We start from the raw sequence: 15,351 nt of genomic DNA on the forward strand, positions 1-15,351 counted from the left end.
TATTCTGAGTCAAGAAATAGAAGGAAGGTATCTATTTTCTTTCGAGGAACAGACATTGTGTGTTTTTCTTTTAGACTGCAGTAAAGAGACAACTCGTGTTTTCACAGTGGCTTAATGCAACTCGTGAACTCAACAGTAAGCTAATAGCTTATGATTTACTTAACCAATAGTGCTCAGGGCTGAGTTGAAAACGGTTATAATGCGAAGAGAATTCCCACGCGCCGCAAATTGTGTAGAGTTTTAAAAGCTTATATTGTCATCAATATGAGTCTCCTTTGTTTAATTGAAATCCTGCAAAAGGCTTTGGAGGGTGTATGCGGACGATGCTTGAATTTCATGACCGGATAGGTCAGTAACTTGAAAGTTAAGAATGAAATGTGGCAGGAATTCATTATAGACATAATCAGTATGAGGACGTTTTGATGTATCGTAACGTGTGGAGAACAGAGGGCAGATTACCCGAGACATGCATTAAAGTGGCACCGATGGTCAATGGCCAAGGGAAAACCTAAAGCCGCAGGGTGGTTGTAGACTCAGGGGTGTCCTTGAAAGATGTGTAAACTGTATGATGGCTGTGTACCAAAGAAAAGACCTAAATCCAAATGTTAGCGTAGAGAATGCGCAAACAGATTTTGGAATATCTGGTACGAGCCGTGCATCATTCACAATCTGGCATAAGGCAGGAAGCAAACGGTGATTACATTTCGATCTTGAAATGTTTGAAATGCAAGCGCTGACTAGCCTGGCAAAGCAAAGACACTTAAACCTTCCCGCCCTGCCTTCCCCCCCTCCAACATGTGATACGTGTGTTCCACCCTTTCCCCAACCCGGTGTTCCCTCACGCAGACCGAGAGGCCAGCCAGAGGGACTCATGGGACGAGGTGTCGGTGGAGTCGGGTGAACCGGCACCCAAACTGACTCGCACGGAGCTTAAGTAGGAGATGGAAAAACGAGCGAGAGAAAGAGGCAGGGGAAAGGTGTGGACAAAGACGGTGGCTCGGAGGACGAGAGTTTATCCAGCGTGGCTGCGACCCAACGCTACGTGTTGTGTGTCTGTGGAAAGGGCAGTGGGTTGAAGTTGCCCACTGCAGCTGCTGTTGGTGGTGGTGGTGTACAAAACCTAGACCGCGGCGAAATTCTTTGTGGCATAAGTAGCGTGGGCTGATGACTGCTGAACGTGTACAGTGCTGAATATTGCAGATGTTTATTTCGCTTGCTCTATTCATTTTTTATTCATGTATTTTTTAACACAGCCTCTTGTTATCAACATATTTTTTAAAAGATATTTAATTCTATTGAAGGCTGGCGTCCTTGTAACTCAAATGTTAGAGATCAATGTAAATGTTTGAAGTGTGAGTTTGTGCAGAGTGAGCGATCGGGAGCCGAGGGTGGTGGTAAATGTTGTGGATTATGTAGACAGCAGAATGTCTACAGAAATGGCAAGTGCATGAACACACGCACCATTCGCCACTTCATCCCTGATTAAGTTGGTTTGTAAAACTTATGAATGGTGACAGTCACTGTGTTTCCCCTTACAATATTACAAAAACATGGTAATTTTGTACAGATTTAACTGTGGATGAATCGCAGGTGTTTCTCCTGCCAGTTTTGAGTCAATTATATTTTGATGTGGCGTTGTCAATTCAATTAACCGTGTAAATGCGAACGTGTCCTTTGTCTCATTATTCTTTTGACTGGTGCCTGTAAAGCAGCATCGGCCGCCCCGGTGAGTGCTCGCTACATTTGCTTATGCAACACTTGTGTGCCAACGTGGACAGCTCGTATAAATCCTCGTTTCCCTTTCACAAAGACGCGATGGGCACATTTGCCGTCTCCGAGCGACCGACGTATCGACAAGATTCTTGGGACGCTCTATCGCATCGAACACGCTCCGATCGGCAGCACAAAATGGACACAGTTGTAAGAGCCGATCGTTCGCCACACGACACATTGGGCCTTTTATGTTGCATTTGGGACGTCCTTCATCCTTCACAGCTGCCCCATTAGGCCGCTTGCTGGAGAGTGTACTGACTCTGAGCCAGTGCTGGTCTCTCGTAAATTACCAACCGAAGGGTTTTATTGTGGTAGCAGTGTGAGGAGAATAGGTTGCGTGGCAGATTCGGCCATCCTGAGCAGGCTTCTGTCCAGGTGTGGGACTAAGAGGATAGAAAGTACATGCCTGGATTCTCAAGGCCACTGATTATACTTTAGCCACCATGGTCTTAGCCTTGTTAAAGCTGTCAATCTGACCACACAGCAAGGAGGTGTTGATGCTGTCTGGTCAGTCTGGTGTTTGTGGTGGAAAGGTGGGTTTTGTGTACGTGTAAGTTCGTGCTCGGTGACACATCACGTGCACATTACAATGTGACGTTTAGCTTGACAAATTGTACCTTGCCCTGACACGCTATAAATATCAGACTGGTTTGGCATCTTTGCAATTGAGCCACGTTGAAAGCTGCCACGGAAGTTATTGATCTTGGAGTGGAAAATAAACGTGCAAATGCTGCCTTTGTTTGATGCAGTGGGGGGAAAATAAAAAAAACAGCCAGAACTTGCATCAGTTCTTTTGTGTCAGTTTATTGAGACTAGATCATTAAATGATAAACGCCAAGATGCCGTACCAGTAGACCAATAGCTGTGATGGAAGAAACACTCGTAATTCTGTATTGTGTATTTGCAGCATCCTCATTCATAGCCACCAGACGAGAAAAGGCAGGTGTGGCTTTTAATATATATCAAAACTGTTAAGCACACTTGGCTACTCTATAGTTTAACCATTATAAGGTGTCATACTAATTTAAATCAAGATATTCTTGGGCAGTCCTATATTGGCAAGTTTTAATTACTAAGTTTTTTTTCATGCGAGAGGAAACTAGGATATCTGGAAAAAAAATCCACCATATTAGATGACACGATTCGCTCCTGTGAACATCTATCGTGTCACTACCAACTTCACCCTCCCCCAGGTCCATACCGACCTTTTTCTTGCGTTTGTGAGAGCAAGTGGAGTCTTGTCGGCAGAAGAAACATGTGAATGAGACGTCAAAAGTCGTTGTGAACCAAGGGGGCTGTTGATGGGAAACTATTGGAGGAGTCCAGTGAGCTGTTTTTTTTTTATCGGGCTGTGTTGGCAAAGTGCACCCTTTGTGGACAGGTCACAATTTGGCATTACTGATGTTTGCAAAACAGGCGTTCAGATAGTCTACTTTGTTTAATAGAAAGGGAGTTGTGTTGCCTCTTAGGTTGGGTGGCATTTAGAGGTGACTGTTAAAACAACTTTTACTGTGGCATTGACGTTGCAACTCCCGGCAATGCGTTGCATCTCAAGTGACAGCAGCTGCTGCTACTATGAAGTTGGCCCACGCTGACGGTTGTGTTAGTAGCTGCTCCGGCATGTCGCTTTGTTGGCATTTTTCGGGGTGAAATCGCGATCGTGGGGAGTGGAGCTTGCGCAAACAGTGGGGCGTGTAATGAAGCAGATAAAAGGTTGTCGTGAGTTTGTTCATTTTGGTTTTATTGCCTTTTTGTTTCTTGACAAAGTCCGTTTTGCGTTACGTGGTTTTTTTTATCCAGGCAGGTGCTTAGACGTTTGTGTGTGTGTGCTCATGGCCAGCTCCAGTTTGGCAGCAGAGGTCTCACTCCGAAATATTCGAGCGGCATTATCTTTTATCGTTACCTGGTCTGTTACTCCACACAAAGCTTTGTGTCTTCTCGGCCACAATTATGCCCTCCCTTCTCTATGCTTGCCTAATGTGGACCCCTCTGAAGGACCGGAGGACCCGGTCCTCCGGTCCTCTGAGGATTGTGTGAGGAGCTCACGAATCCTGGAAAGATTTGGACACATTCCCATTGGTGAGCTCCAGGAGGCAACGCTACGTTGGTTGAGTCATGTAGCCCACATGCCCAGCCACCGCATGCCCAAGCAGCTTCTGTGGCCGGAGAGAGGGGCTAAATTGGCACAGCACGGGCTCGAGAAGAGATGGTCTTATGCGGTACAGGAGTACGTGGAGCTGAGTGAACTTGCCGAAGACTGGTACCAGCGGTATCAAGATCGACCTCTATGGAGGAGGCTCGTGAAAGACGCTATTGGGCAGTTAGTGGCAGTCGCCCTCCAACAACAGCGAAGGGCAGAGGGGTGACGCATACAAGTGGAGAGCCGAGTGGCTAAAATGCAGCACGTTGCCACAGTAGGCAGCACAGGTAGTGCATCTGCCAGTCATCTCGGTCAACCAATGGCACCTGGGTCTGTCCAATGAACTGCAAGCGAGCCTTTGACACTTCACGTGGCCTCAAAGTGCACCTGGCCTGGCACAAGCGCCATGCTGATGTCACTGCCACTTAGTGGCGAATGGCGGCTGCTTTTTGTTTAAAATTTATCCCACAAAACTAGCATAACATTTTGGCACATAATTGTAATTAAATGACCCGCACAATGTATTTTCATTAACTCAATATTTGAATGTCAAGTATGGGGACTCATTCTTGTCATTCCATAAAATAGATTCCCTCAATACCTTTTTTTTACAGAGGGGTTTTAAAAATGTATGACGTGAATATGCAGCACAGCTGTAAATGTGGATTAAAATATTTTTTCATAAATGCTTGTGTGATTCGGCATTTTAGAGGCAGTTGTGCATGATCAGGGTTAGGACATAGGTGGGATGGTTAACTGTCTGTACTGTAATATACACTGGAATTATGGTATTTTCGTATGCTTTAGTCAAACTTTATATGTCGTGCCGAAGACGCTAGTAAGCCGCGAAGGCGGTGCGCGTCTGGAAACCTTTCTTGCATCGGAAAATGTAGGATCTAACAAGAACACCAAATACTGTGTCTTGACGGAAGACTTTGAGATGCATTTGCAGCCAGCGGCCACGTTAATACCCTTAGCTTGATTAAACAACCTAAATGCATGGCGGTTCGGTTTGGTGGAGAGCTGTAGATTTATATATTACGTGTGCGGAGATATTTTACAAACGTTTGACAAATTTTCTAAAATGTTTATTTTATGTAGTTGGAAGTAATTGCATACAACGTGTTGGAAACTGTAAATATATAAAACTCGTAAATGTGGTGTTGGCTTTGAAGTGTTTTTTGCAGGAGGGGACCGGGCGGGTTGGGTTGTCTGTGCTAGTTTACACGTGAATTGTAAAAAAAGTAGAGTTTCTGCACTTGTGTTCAGTGTACATTTTTATATAATGAATTCGATAGACTTTGGGACTGAAACATGCTTTTGCTGTAGTAACGACAATAACATTTAAGATGACGACGACATTATGAGCGGTCACATCCCTGCCTTTCAGTGCCTTGCAACAAGCCTAAAATAGATAAGCGACACACCAAGTGTCTTAAACAGAAAACCAACCTCGTGCCTTGTTTAAGTATCACTCCCCCCGCTGATTCCTGCAATTCTCATTTCGACAATATCTTAACCGGTAGTTGGTGTCGCTCAGAGACGCCACCCGAAATACAAACGGCTCTAATTTTGTTGTCATGCACACAGCCTGTGTCATTTGATTGCCCCAAACGAGTTTTAAGGTTTCGTTAATGGGGAAACATAATTTGATCGCGCGTTCAGACCGGCTCAAGTGATGTCTGCCGTACTTTATACGTCCAATGCAATAAAGCATCAAACTTGTGTGGGACAACCTGGGACATGCGCAGCTTAGATGTTTTGAATACAAGGCGAGACCCGTTTGCTTTTCAGGGTGTGTCATCAATCGAGAGTAGTGCGGGTCTGCACAGGGAGACGTGTGTGGCCAATACTGCGAGGGTTCCATTTGCATTCATGGTGTTTCCTTACAGGGACTCTCGAAGGACTGAGCTGCACTTGCAGCCGGCCGTGTGATTCCGTGCTGTGCTCCGCAGGAAAATAGGTCTGCAACCAGGGGGGGGGGGGTGGCAAATCGAGGGGACGTGATAATCCAATCTGATGCGATTCGCAAATAATTGAGCCCAACCCCGGTCATAAATGCAGCCTTGATTTCAATTAAGCCCGTGGTCTATTGCATTTAAAATACTTAAATAAGTGATCTTATTCAGTAAAAGGTATTCCACTTTAGGTGGTTTATGTGTTTCGGTCACTGTTACAAGATATAGGAACGTGTTTCTGGCGGCGGCGGCGGCATTTGCAGCTCAGTGTTCTCGGGAACCATATTCTGCAACGGCACATGGTAATAATGCAAATGGAATTGTTAAATTCATGACAATACGTATAGTTATGAAGTTGTGTGCTTAATGTCATTTTTTTAGACGCAGCTGTTAAGAAGCTTATATGCTCACCAGTACTCGCACGTAATTGGCTGGAATCCATCTGAGTCGTTCACTATCGTATGAGTGGCAAAGTAAGGACTGATTGTAAAGTGTGGTTATAATTAGAGATGTAATGATTCACTCCACCTACAATGCATTGTCACAATTCAAATGAATTAATGATTCCCATTGTGTTAGATGGAACAGATATTGTATAAAATCTATAAATGTTTATGAATCACAAATGATAAACTCACGCACAATGCAATGTATGTATCGCTCCCGAAATATTTAAATCAGTTAATCGTTACATCTTTACTCATAACGCGATTTCATGGAGCAAGCAGCCCGGCGATTTGAAGGGAATTCCAACTACTGTGCAGACTCATATCCTCAAACAAATGCAATAAAAGATGTTTCTCAGTCGCATAAGCTCCGGGCAGATGTAGCGGCTGTGAGCACTAAAGGTGAAGAGCGAACAAAATGTGAAAAGGGGCCACATTGGGGGCGATCGTGGGGAGGAGCACACTGCCCATTCGGACACTAGCCCTAACCCGAGCCAACTGGACCATAACCCTTTCCAGAACCATAATTTCCAACCAGGTCGTAGCCCGAACCTTAACCACACCAGCCAACCGAACCCTTTGGCTACCTTTAACCCTCACCACACCAGTCAACCAAATCCTTTCCCCCTACATCTATATACTTAGACTATTCAACCGGATCGATCCCTCCTCCAAACTACATTAGCCAACTCAGACACTGAAGACTGGTCCCCCAGCCCTAACCGTAATCAGACCCTAAAGACTCGCCCAAACCCCTTAACGCAGTGGTTCTTAACCTGGGGTGAATGCATCTCCTGGGGGTGCGAGATGCCCTTTCTGAGAACCTAAGGGCTGCATTGAAGGTTAAGAACCACTGCCTTAACACAAACTAGCCTCCTTTTCACTTTTTGTTCAATTTTCAGTTTAGCCATTTAGAGCTCGCGGTGTCATATGGTGAGATGGCTGTTTTGAAACTAAACAAAGTTGACCTCACGTTTATATTATGTAAAGTGTGCTCCGTTGTGTGGCTGTACATGTGTTTGTCTCCAATAATAAGTCGTTTTTGTATATTATCGGCATATCGCTGTGCAAGTTTGTTTGTAACTCTGTTTATTATGAGTCGTTGTGAGAAGGTGAGGGAAGGGGTAAGTAGTTAGTTGGGTGTGGGCTTCGATCGGGGGCGGGGAGTGACAGCCGTGTGCTCGGAGTGGGGCGATGCAACGCAACATTAGGGCGCCACGGAAGCGAGATGTTAACTACCTCGCGAGGTATACAGAAGGTCGTGGGTTCGATCCCCACCCTGACACCTGTATATTTGGAGTTTGCATGTTCTCCCCGTGGTCGCGTGGATTTTTCTCCGGGTCCTCCGGTTTTTCCCCTCTACGTTTACAAACGTGCGTTGAAGAGTTTTTGGCTGCTATACATTTCCACGTGATAAGTCACTTAATTCGAGCTATAATTTGTGGCCAGGTCGCTTCTGAAAAAAGCTATACATATATCTAAGTGGGCATTGGTGAAATTAATTTAAACAAAATAGTTCAAAACGGTCAAGTCGCCAAATAATTCTCACCCCGAGATCCCTTCAGTGACCTCTGTACCACGCAGGAGGTGGAAGCATTTTCCCCCCATCTGCTCTGCTGCAGAGAGCATTGGTCATTACATAACAGTAACAAACTGGGTTGAGACCATCAGCCCCCCCCCCTCCACTTTGAAACCCAGACGACGACATCTTCTCCTGAGCGCTTGATTTAGTAAGCATAGATGTATTGTATTAAGTTCAGTACAGGAGTCTTAATTATCTTCCTCGATCGTTTAGGTTCACGCCGATTTGCATAGCCCCGTTAACACGAAACCGTTTTCACAAGACAGTGGTTCTTCAGCATGGAATTAAATGAGTGCCAAAATGAATTAAGATGAAATCATCAGTGATTGGTCAGCTTTTGGATTGAACAGTCAAAGGTTTCTTTCAGCTTATCTGCTTCATGCATCATAGTCCCTGTAACATGCAATATTAATCAATAGATCCAGACTCATTAGCATATAATGCAATGCGTCTGATAAGTGACCTGGATTCAGTTGTTTTAGGCTGGTCGGCATTTGATTAATTAGTCGAGGGCTGCTTAAAATTTGATTCGTGATTCGCAGTATCATTGCCATGTTCAATAGATCCGGCTTCTTTAGCATTGAGCTCAATGCGCCTATGCAAGTGGGAAATTGTAATTCAGTAATCCTAGACCCGCTGGTTAACATTGGAGTCATTATTCCCGAGTGCGCTGACAAAAAAAAACGTTGCCCACCCCAAATGTATCCAGATTGTGCTGAAACGAAAAATCTTTTCAACCTTCACAGACTCGTCGTTAACATTCAGTGGGATCAGCACAGCCACGGTCCGTATTTTTTAAGTCAGACAACCCAACACGGACATCTCGGTCAGCGTTGTCGGTAACGCACCTGCGATATGATGTGATCGTCCCGCCGACCCCAAGGCTGGCCGACATCCCTTTAAATCGCACCCATCCCTCATCGCAAGGCGAGACGTACAGATACATTAAAATTCGACTTTTTTAGATTGTGTCGCATTTTGCGCACCGGTGACGTCACCTCTTCGAAGCGTTTAACGGAAGCCGGGGGCGCTGTCCAACCGCAGTGATGTCATCATTAGCCCCCATCACATGAAGGTATTTTAGTATTTGTCAATGTAATAACTAACAACGCAGATTAACCCTGGGTGGATAGCCCCGGACACCCAGCCTATGTCGCGTATTGTTAATTGGGTGGCCTCTCTTGGAATGTTAATTCTTAGTCAATTAGACATCGGGCTCATTTGCATTCAGGTCAACAACGATGTTACCGTATTCTCTGGATTATAAGACGCACTACCCCCCCCCCCCCTCCGTATTTTAAAGCAAAACTTGGGATGGTGCGTCTTATAATCCGGTACGTGTAACTAGATTTTTTATAACACGTGTTCACCGGGCGCACGTTTGGTGGGTGCATCTTGCTTTTCGGAGCGTTTTATAATCCGAAGTTATGACGGTCATCGTCTCTGGGTGGAACGATGCATAGATATCGATTCTCAAGCTCATAGGATCGAGCGCGCGTGTAACATGAATCGAAAAAAAAATTCGACTCGTGTTTCTCCGTGAATGGATTTCAAGTCATCCTGCAAAACACTAGAGGGGCTTATATTCTTAGGTTTTTTTCGGTCAAGTCACGTAGATAAAAAATTTAAATTAATAAAAATAAAATAAAAATCAAGACGTTTCGGAGGCAACACAAGCTTCCGTCTTCAGGTGGAACCGTCACAGCACGATAGCTGTATCAAGTAAGAAGACGGAAGCTTGTGTTTGCCTCCGAAACGTCGTGATTTTTGTTTTATTTTAATTTTACTTTTAATTTTAATTTTTTATCTACGTGACTTTACCGAAAAAACCTAAGAATATGAATCCTTGCAGTCACGAAAGCTTCAAATCTAGAACTAGAGGAGCTACCATTCACCACGGCATTAAAAAAAAAAATTTTTAAATAGCATTACTTCTTGAAAGGCGAAAAGGTATTATCGCGATCAATAATGTAAAATCTCCCGGTGGACTGAGGCGGGAAGGTAAGGGGCGTAGCTTCTACCTCGAGGTAACAGAAATGACTAAATTGAGAATGCGATGTCGCTTTAAAACCAAACAAATTGCGTTGCAGCGCCCTCCATTGGTTAGGTGGTTCCACACGTTTTTTTTGGGTTTTGCCAATAGAGAGAGAGAGAAAAAAAGGAGGATGATTGTAAGAGGATGCTTTTAGTTGCTCGGTTGTCTTTAGTCACGGAATATAGCAGATTATAGTTCGCTGGACTGTGTAACTAATACTCTGTTACTGTTAGCACTCACACTTGCAAAATGTATTGTTTTTATTTTTTTAAATTGACATCGTTATTCGCGTGGAGGCGTGGTGACCTGGTGGGGCCGCGGCAGGTAAACAAAGTGAAACACATCTCACACAATCTTGTATTTGTACTATATATATTAAAAACCATCACCACGCGCACACACAGACCGTCTTAGGCATATACATAACTATATATAGATATATACACTCTGTTGCTGGAAATTGATTTTTTTTCTTTGTCTAATACAAGTGCACTTGCTAGCAGATCTCATGATGTTAGTCTTGTCCTTTATTGTAAGCTTCGTGTCCACTGCGCGTGCGTGTTTATTATTTTGTGTCTACAGCAAACCACCCAAATTCTGACCCGAGGAAAACGACGATTCATGAGTTAGGAAACAAGCGAATTAATTTAAAGCGTGTCGGCGTGTGTGTGTGTGCGCGCACACCTCAGATGCAACACAATTAAGGATTACTTTTTTTGGCTTAGTTTCTTTAACTACGGTTTTTTTTTAAACATGAAAACATGTTCGGTGCCTAGGGTTGTGTTTACCCTATGAGACGGTCTTTTCGTTAGACTTTTACGTTTGATAAGCGTAAGCATAGTTTTATTGTCATAATTGATTTTTTTTGCAAAGTGATGCCTTTTACTATACCAAACATGTCTGTACATACGTTTTGTATTGCAGTCCCATTGTGTCACTCGCGCGTTCCGTTGGCTCGTGGATGTTATGATTGTTATGGGTTTCTTTTTGTATATTTATGAAGTCTGCGCTTCAGTAGGTCTCCGTGTGTGTGTGTAGCAGACTCGAGAGTTGGGGGAATGCTTTGTTGACGGCTAGGCGAAAACGATTAACATTTCTACAGACGCATTCCCGTGTTGCTGGAACAAGTTGTTTCCGCCGATATTTGCTAAAAAAAACAGAGAACCACGTCACCAATGTTTCTACCGATTCGACAGTTTTTCTGCCTCCAATTGGCACAAACACGGATTCAGGCAACACGTGAATGAGGTTCCTAGTGTAGTAGAGACGCTTTTATATCACGCCCATATATGAACTTGATTTTATAAGGTCTGTGTATGAATCGTGTAGTTACGTTTGCTAATATATACCAGTAAACTCTGTACAATATTAAGCGTGCTTCATTTGCATTCCCTTATCCACGTAGAATATTGCAACCTTTGGCCAGGAGATGGCAATGCCGAGTGTTATCTATTGACTATTTTATTTTACCAGGCAAGGTCCAATGATGAACTATATAGCTCTTTTTCAGAAGCGACCTGTCCACAAATCATAGCTCAAACAAGTAGCTTATCATGTGGATATTTATAGCAGGGATATTTATAGCAGGGAAAAACCGGAGGACCCGAACAAAAATGCACTCGACCACGGGGAGAACTTACAAACTCAGGATATACAGCAGGCGTCAGTTCTGGATCGAACCCACGACCTCCTGTATAGCAGGCGAGGTAGTTAACATCTCGTACGCGTGGTGGGTTTATTCCGGGTTCGCATATTTACATTCACATGCAGCAACTCTTCTTGGTTCTTTCGGTAAAGTCACGTAGAAGGGAAGTAATCAAATAATAAAAATAAAACATAATGAAATTATTCTCACGACGTTTCGGCTACAACGCAAGCAGCCGTCTTCAGGTGAATAAATTTCTTTTTTACTTCCCTTCTACGTGACTTTACCGAAAGAACCAAGAAGATGAATCCCTGCAGTCACGAAAGCTTTAAATCGAAAAATGCAGCAACTCATTTAACATCCCAATACAAGGCCCTCCTGACAGCGTGTTTCGAGACTCGGTGAGCTTTGCTCGATACAATTTTTGCATGATGAAATTAGGTCACCCGCTGGACTAAATTCTGTCACGTGATAGTTATTAGTCCTCTTACAAAATCCGACAAGACCAACGTCACATGTCAGTGAACTGAAGTAGGAAGCGTACCTTTTATCAAATATTGTAGATAATGCACGGTCAATATAACGCACTAAAATAATAAACGTGAAGGGGAATAGCATTATAATTAAAAAATTCTGCATGTTTCAAACCAATCTCAATACATGTATTATAGATTTGAACATTCTTCTCACTTTGTCCAATATAGCCGCTCTGCTATGCTCACAACATTCCATGAATAAGCTCTGTTTCATTACAAAATGCACGGTGGTGTCTATACATTGATCACCATTTGCAGTAGCATTTCCATTGTACACTGCCATTTGTACACAGCGTATAACACAGCCCTATCTACTGTAGTGCAGTGGATAGCGCACTCGGTTATGAACCCTACGACCTGAGATAGATTCCTGACCATAACTACCACAACATTAAGCACCAACCTCCTTTCTGTGAGGCTCAACACGGTTCAAGAGCCGAATGGCTCACAGGGCTATACCAAATAAATGAAAACTGAAAACTGCTCGAATATTATATTATTGGATCTTTCGGTAAAGTCACGTAGAAGGGAAATAATAAACTAATACAAATAAAACAATACAATTCTCACGACGTTTCGGCCACAACACAAGCAGCCATCTTCAGGTGAAGAACAGAGCTGTCGGAAAGACAGCGTCCTAATGAACACTGCTGATCTTGGCAGCGCGTGTTAAGCTGGTCGGAGGAGCAGAGCGAATATTGCCCTAATTTGTGTTGGCTACAATACCGTACTTTTCATTTGTTTTATTTCCCTAACAGTTTTTCAAACCTGCTCTTTATCGCAAACGAGACTATCCTAGGCCCCCGAGCTCTCACCTGGTTAAACAAAATATACCTGAACTCGATCATTGGCGAGTGAAATTTGAACCGGTCCTGAGCCTCCACTTTCACCAAGACGCACGAACCCGCGTGGTGAAGTATGGTCAAACAATGCCAATGACCGACGCGGGGTGGGGAAGGGCATTTTATCCATACTCTTAGGTTTTTTCGGTAAAGTCACGAAAAAACCCTAAGAGTATGAATCCTTGCAGTCACGAAAGCTTCAAATCTAGCATTTTATCCAGTCGCGGACTGACGAAGTGCTGTGCATATGAGATAAACCCGTTGATCTGTTAATGCACCCCAAGCGATGTGGGATTTATTTTCGTGGCGACGACCTTATCATTACGTAACTCTACTGGAGCCTGAATTCCACACGTGGGCACAGAGGCCCCTTCAGGCTAAAATGAGACGGTGATGTCATTCTTTCCGACCTTTCACAATGTGTAGACCACAGTAGATTTTGTTATGTCTTCGACTGCCTATGCGCGGTACGAAATGTAATATTTGCACATGTGTGCTTCATAGAATATAGAATACTGTACAGGGAGGTCCAGATGTCTTGTGACCCCCCCCCCCCCCAATTAATTGACCCCTAAAAAATTCCCTTTGCACATTCTTTTGTTTTTAAATAAACCTTACTTTTTAAAAATATGCTGCAGATGTCTTTTGACCCCGATTTAACGCTTTAAAACTGAATATTTTTTAAAAGTAAGGTTTATTTAAACGCATGGATGTGTAAAGTGAAAAACATGTTTGGGGTCAATTGATTGGGTGTCACAAGACATCTGGAACACCCTGCATTTAGCACATTCTTCAACAACACTGCCTTAAAGGAACAAAAGTACATAATAGGCGACGTTTCGGCCAATGTCCCTTCATTATGTACGCGCTATTAAGAAAAGGGGTATTGCCCGAAAACGTCGCATGTTTTTTTAAATTTTAAGGCACTATTATTCTAGATATGAAATGTATTACTATTATTGACAAACATTTTTAGTTTTTGTTAATTGTGCTTGTGCAGCACTGCCAATGCAGCAGCACCCACACCAGTTTTATAAAATACAGTACACCCGATATAAGTGTGCTGTATGAAGTGTAATAATCGGTTGATCTATCCACTGCTAGATGAAGGCATCCCAAAGCCGTCACTTTCGTGAGAAGTGACAAACAAGCCATGTAGCTCCATGTCTCTCTTCTGGCTAACGACTCAGCAGTTCAGTGTTCTTCACTCATTTTCAGAGGTGGGCCACTTTCGCCTATACGACATCATCAGTGTGAGGGCCGCCACATTTGAAGACATTTGGGGTTTGACAGCAGCACGATGATGGGGGGGGGGGTGTTTTCACTCTTTGTGTATTGTCAGGGGCCGCACTAAAGGCTACCAGGGGCCCTCCTAAAGGCCACCAGGGGTCGCACTAAAGGTCACCAGGGGCCACACTAAAGGCCAACAGGGATCCTACTAAAGGCCACCAAAGGCCGCACTAAAGGCCACCAGGGGCCCTACTAAAGGCCACCAGGGGCCACACTAAGGGCCACCAGGGGCCCTACTAAAGGCCACCAGGCGCAGCACTAAAGGCCACTAGGGGTCACACTAAGGGCCACCAGGGGCCCTACTAAAGGCCACCAGGGGCCGCACTAAGGACCACCAGGGGCCCTACTAAAGGCCACCAGGGGCCGCACTAAGGACCACCAGGGGCCCTACTAAAGGCCATCAAGGGTCGCACTAAAGGCCACCAGGGGCCACACTAAAGGCCACCAGGGGCCTTCCTAAAGGCCACCAGGGGCCGCACTAAGGACCACCAGGGGCCCTACTAAAGACCACCAGGGGCCCTACTAAAGGCCACCAGGGGCCGCACTAAAGGCCACCAGGGGCCGTACTAAGGGTCACCAGGGGCCGCACTAAAGACCACCAGGGGCCCTACTAAAGGCCACCAGGGGCCCTACTAAAGGCCACCAGGGGTCGCACTAAAGGCCACCAGGGGTCGCACTAAAGGCCACCAGGGGTCGCACTAAAGGCCACCGGGGGTCGCACTAAAGGCCACCAGGGGCCACCAAGTGACCCGTGGGCCTTCCAAATGAAGCACACTGCCGGCAGTTAGTCTCGCGAGACCTCTACCAGAAGCGGTAGTTGCTCTTGCAGATTCAGAAGCGGTAGATGCCTGGGGGGTGGGGGGACGCGTGGTGGTCGTGTTTCTGTGGTTGGGCGGAGTGAGAGGAGGAGAGAGAGGATGGGGGCGGGTTTAGGGGGACTGAGGGGAGGAGGAATATGGGGGGGGGCGGTTAGGGGGAAGACGGATTGGGGGATGAAGGGAGCGGGGTTCCGGGTAAGTTAGGGGGAGGGGCGGTCTGAGTGATGGGTACGGGGCTCTGGGGGAGGGGCAGTGGGGGATGATAGGGGCGGGGTTCCGGGTGAAT

At 45.0% G+C, this 15,351-nt stretch overlaps 1 protein-coding gene across 8 annotated transcripts in view; it reads left to right on the forward strand.

Moving 5' to 3' along the window:
* Positions 1-11,290, forward strand: part of LOC144947618 (transcription factor RFX3-like) — a 53,887-nt gene extending 42,597 nt beyond the window's left edge. For all 8 annotated transcript variants that reach the window (XM_078876831.1, XM_078876827.1, XM_078876829.1 and 5 more), the window contains one exon: positions 847-11,290. In XM_078876831.1, the coding sequence (XP_078732957.1) occupies positions 847-938 (92 nt within the window). In that variant the 3' untranslated portion in view covers positions 939-11,290. The remainder of the gene's footprint in view (positions 1-846) is intronic.
* The last annotated feature ends 4,061 nt before the right edge of the window (positions 11,291-15,351 follow it).

The sequence above is a fragment of the Lampetra fluviatilis genome, chromosome 46 (genome assembly GCF_964198595.1).
Source record: "Lampetra fluviatilis chromosome 46, kcLamFluv1.1, whole genome shotgun sequence".
NCBI lineage: Eukaryota > Metazoa > Chordata > Hyperoartia > Petromyzontiformes > Petromyzontidae > Lampetra > Lampetra fluviatilis.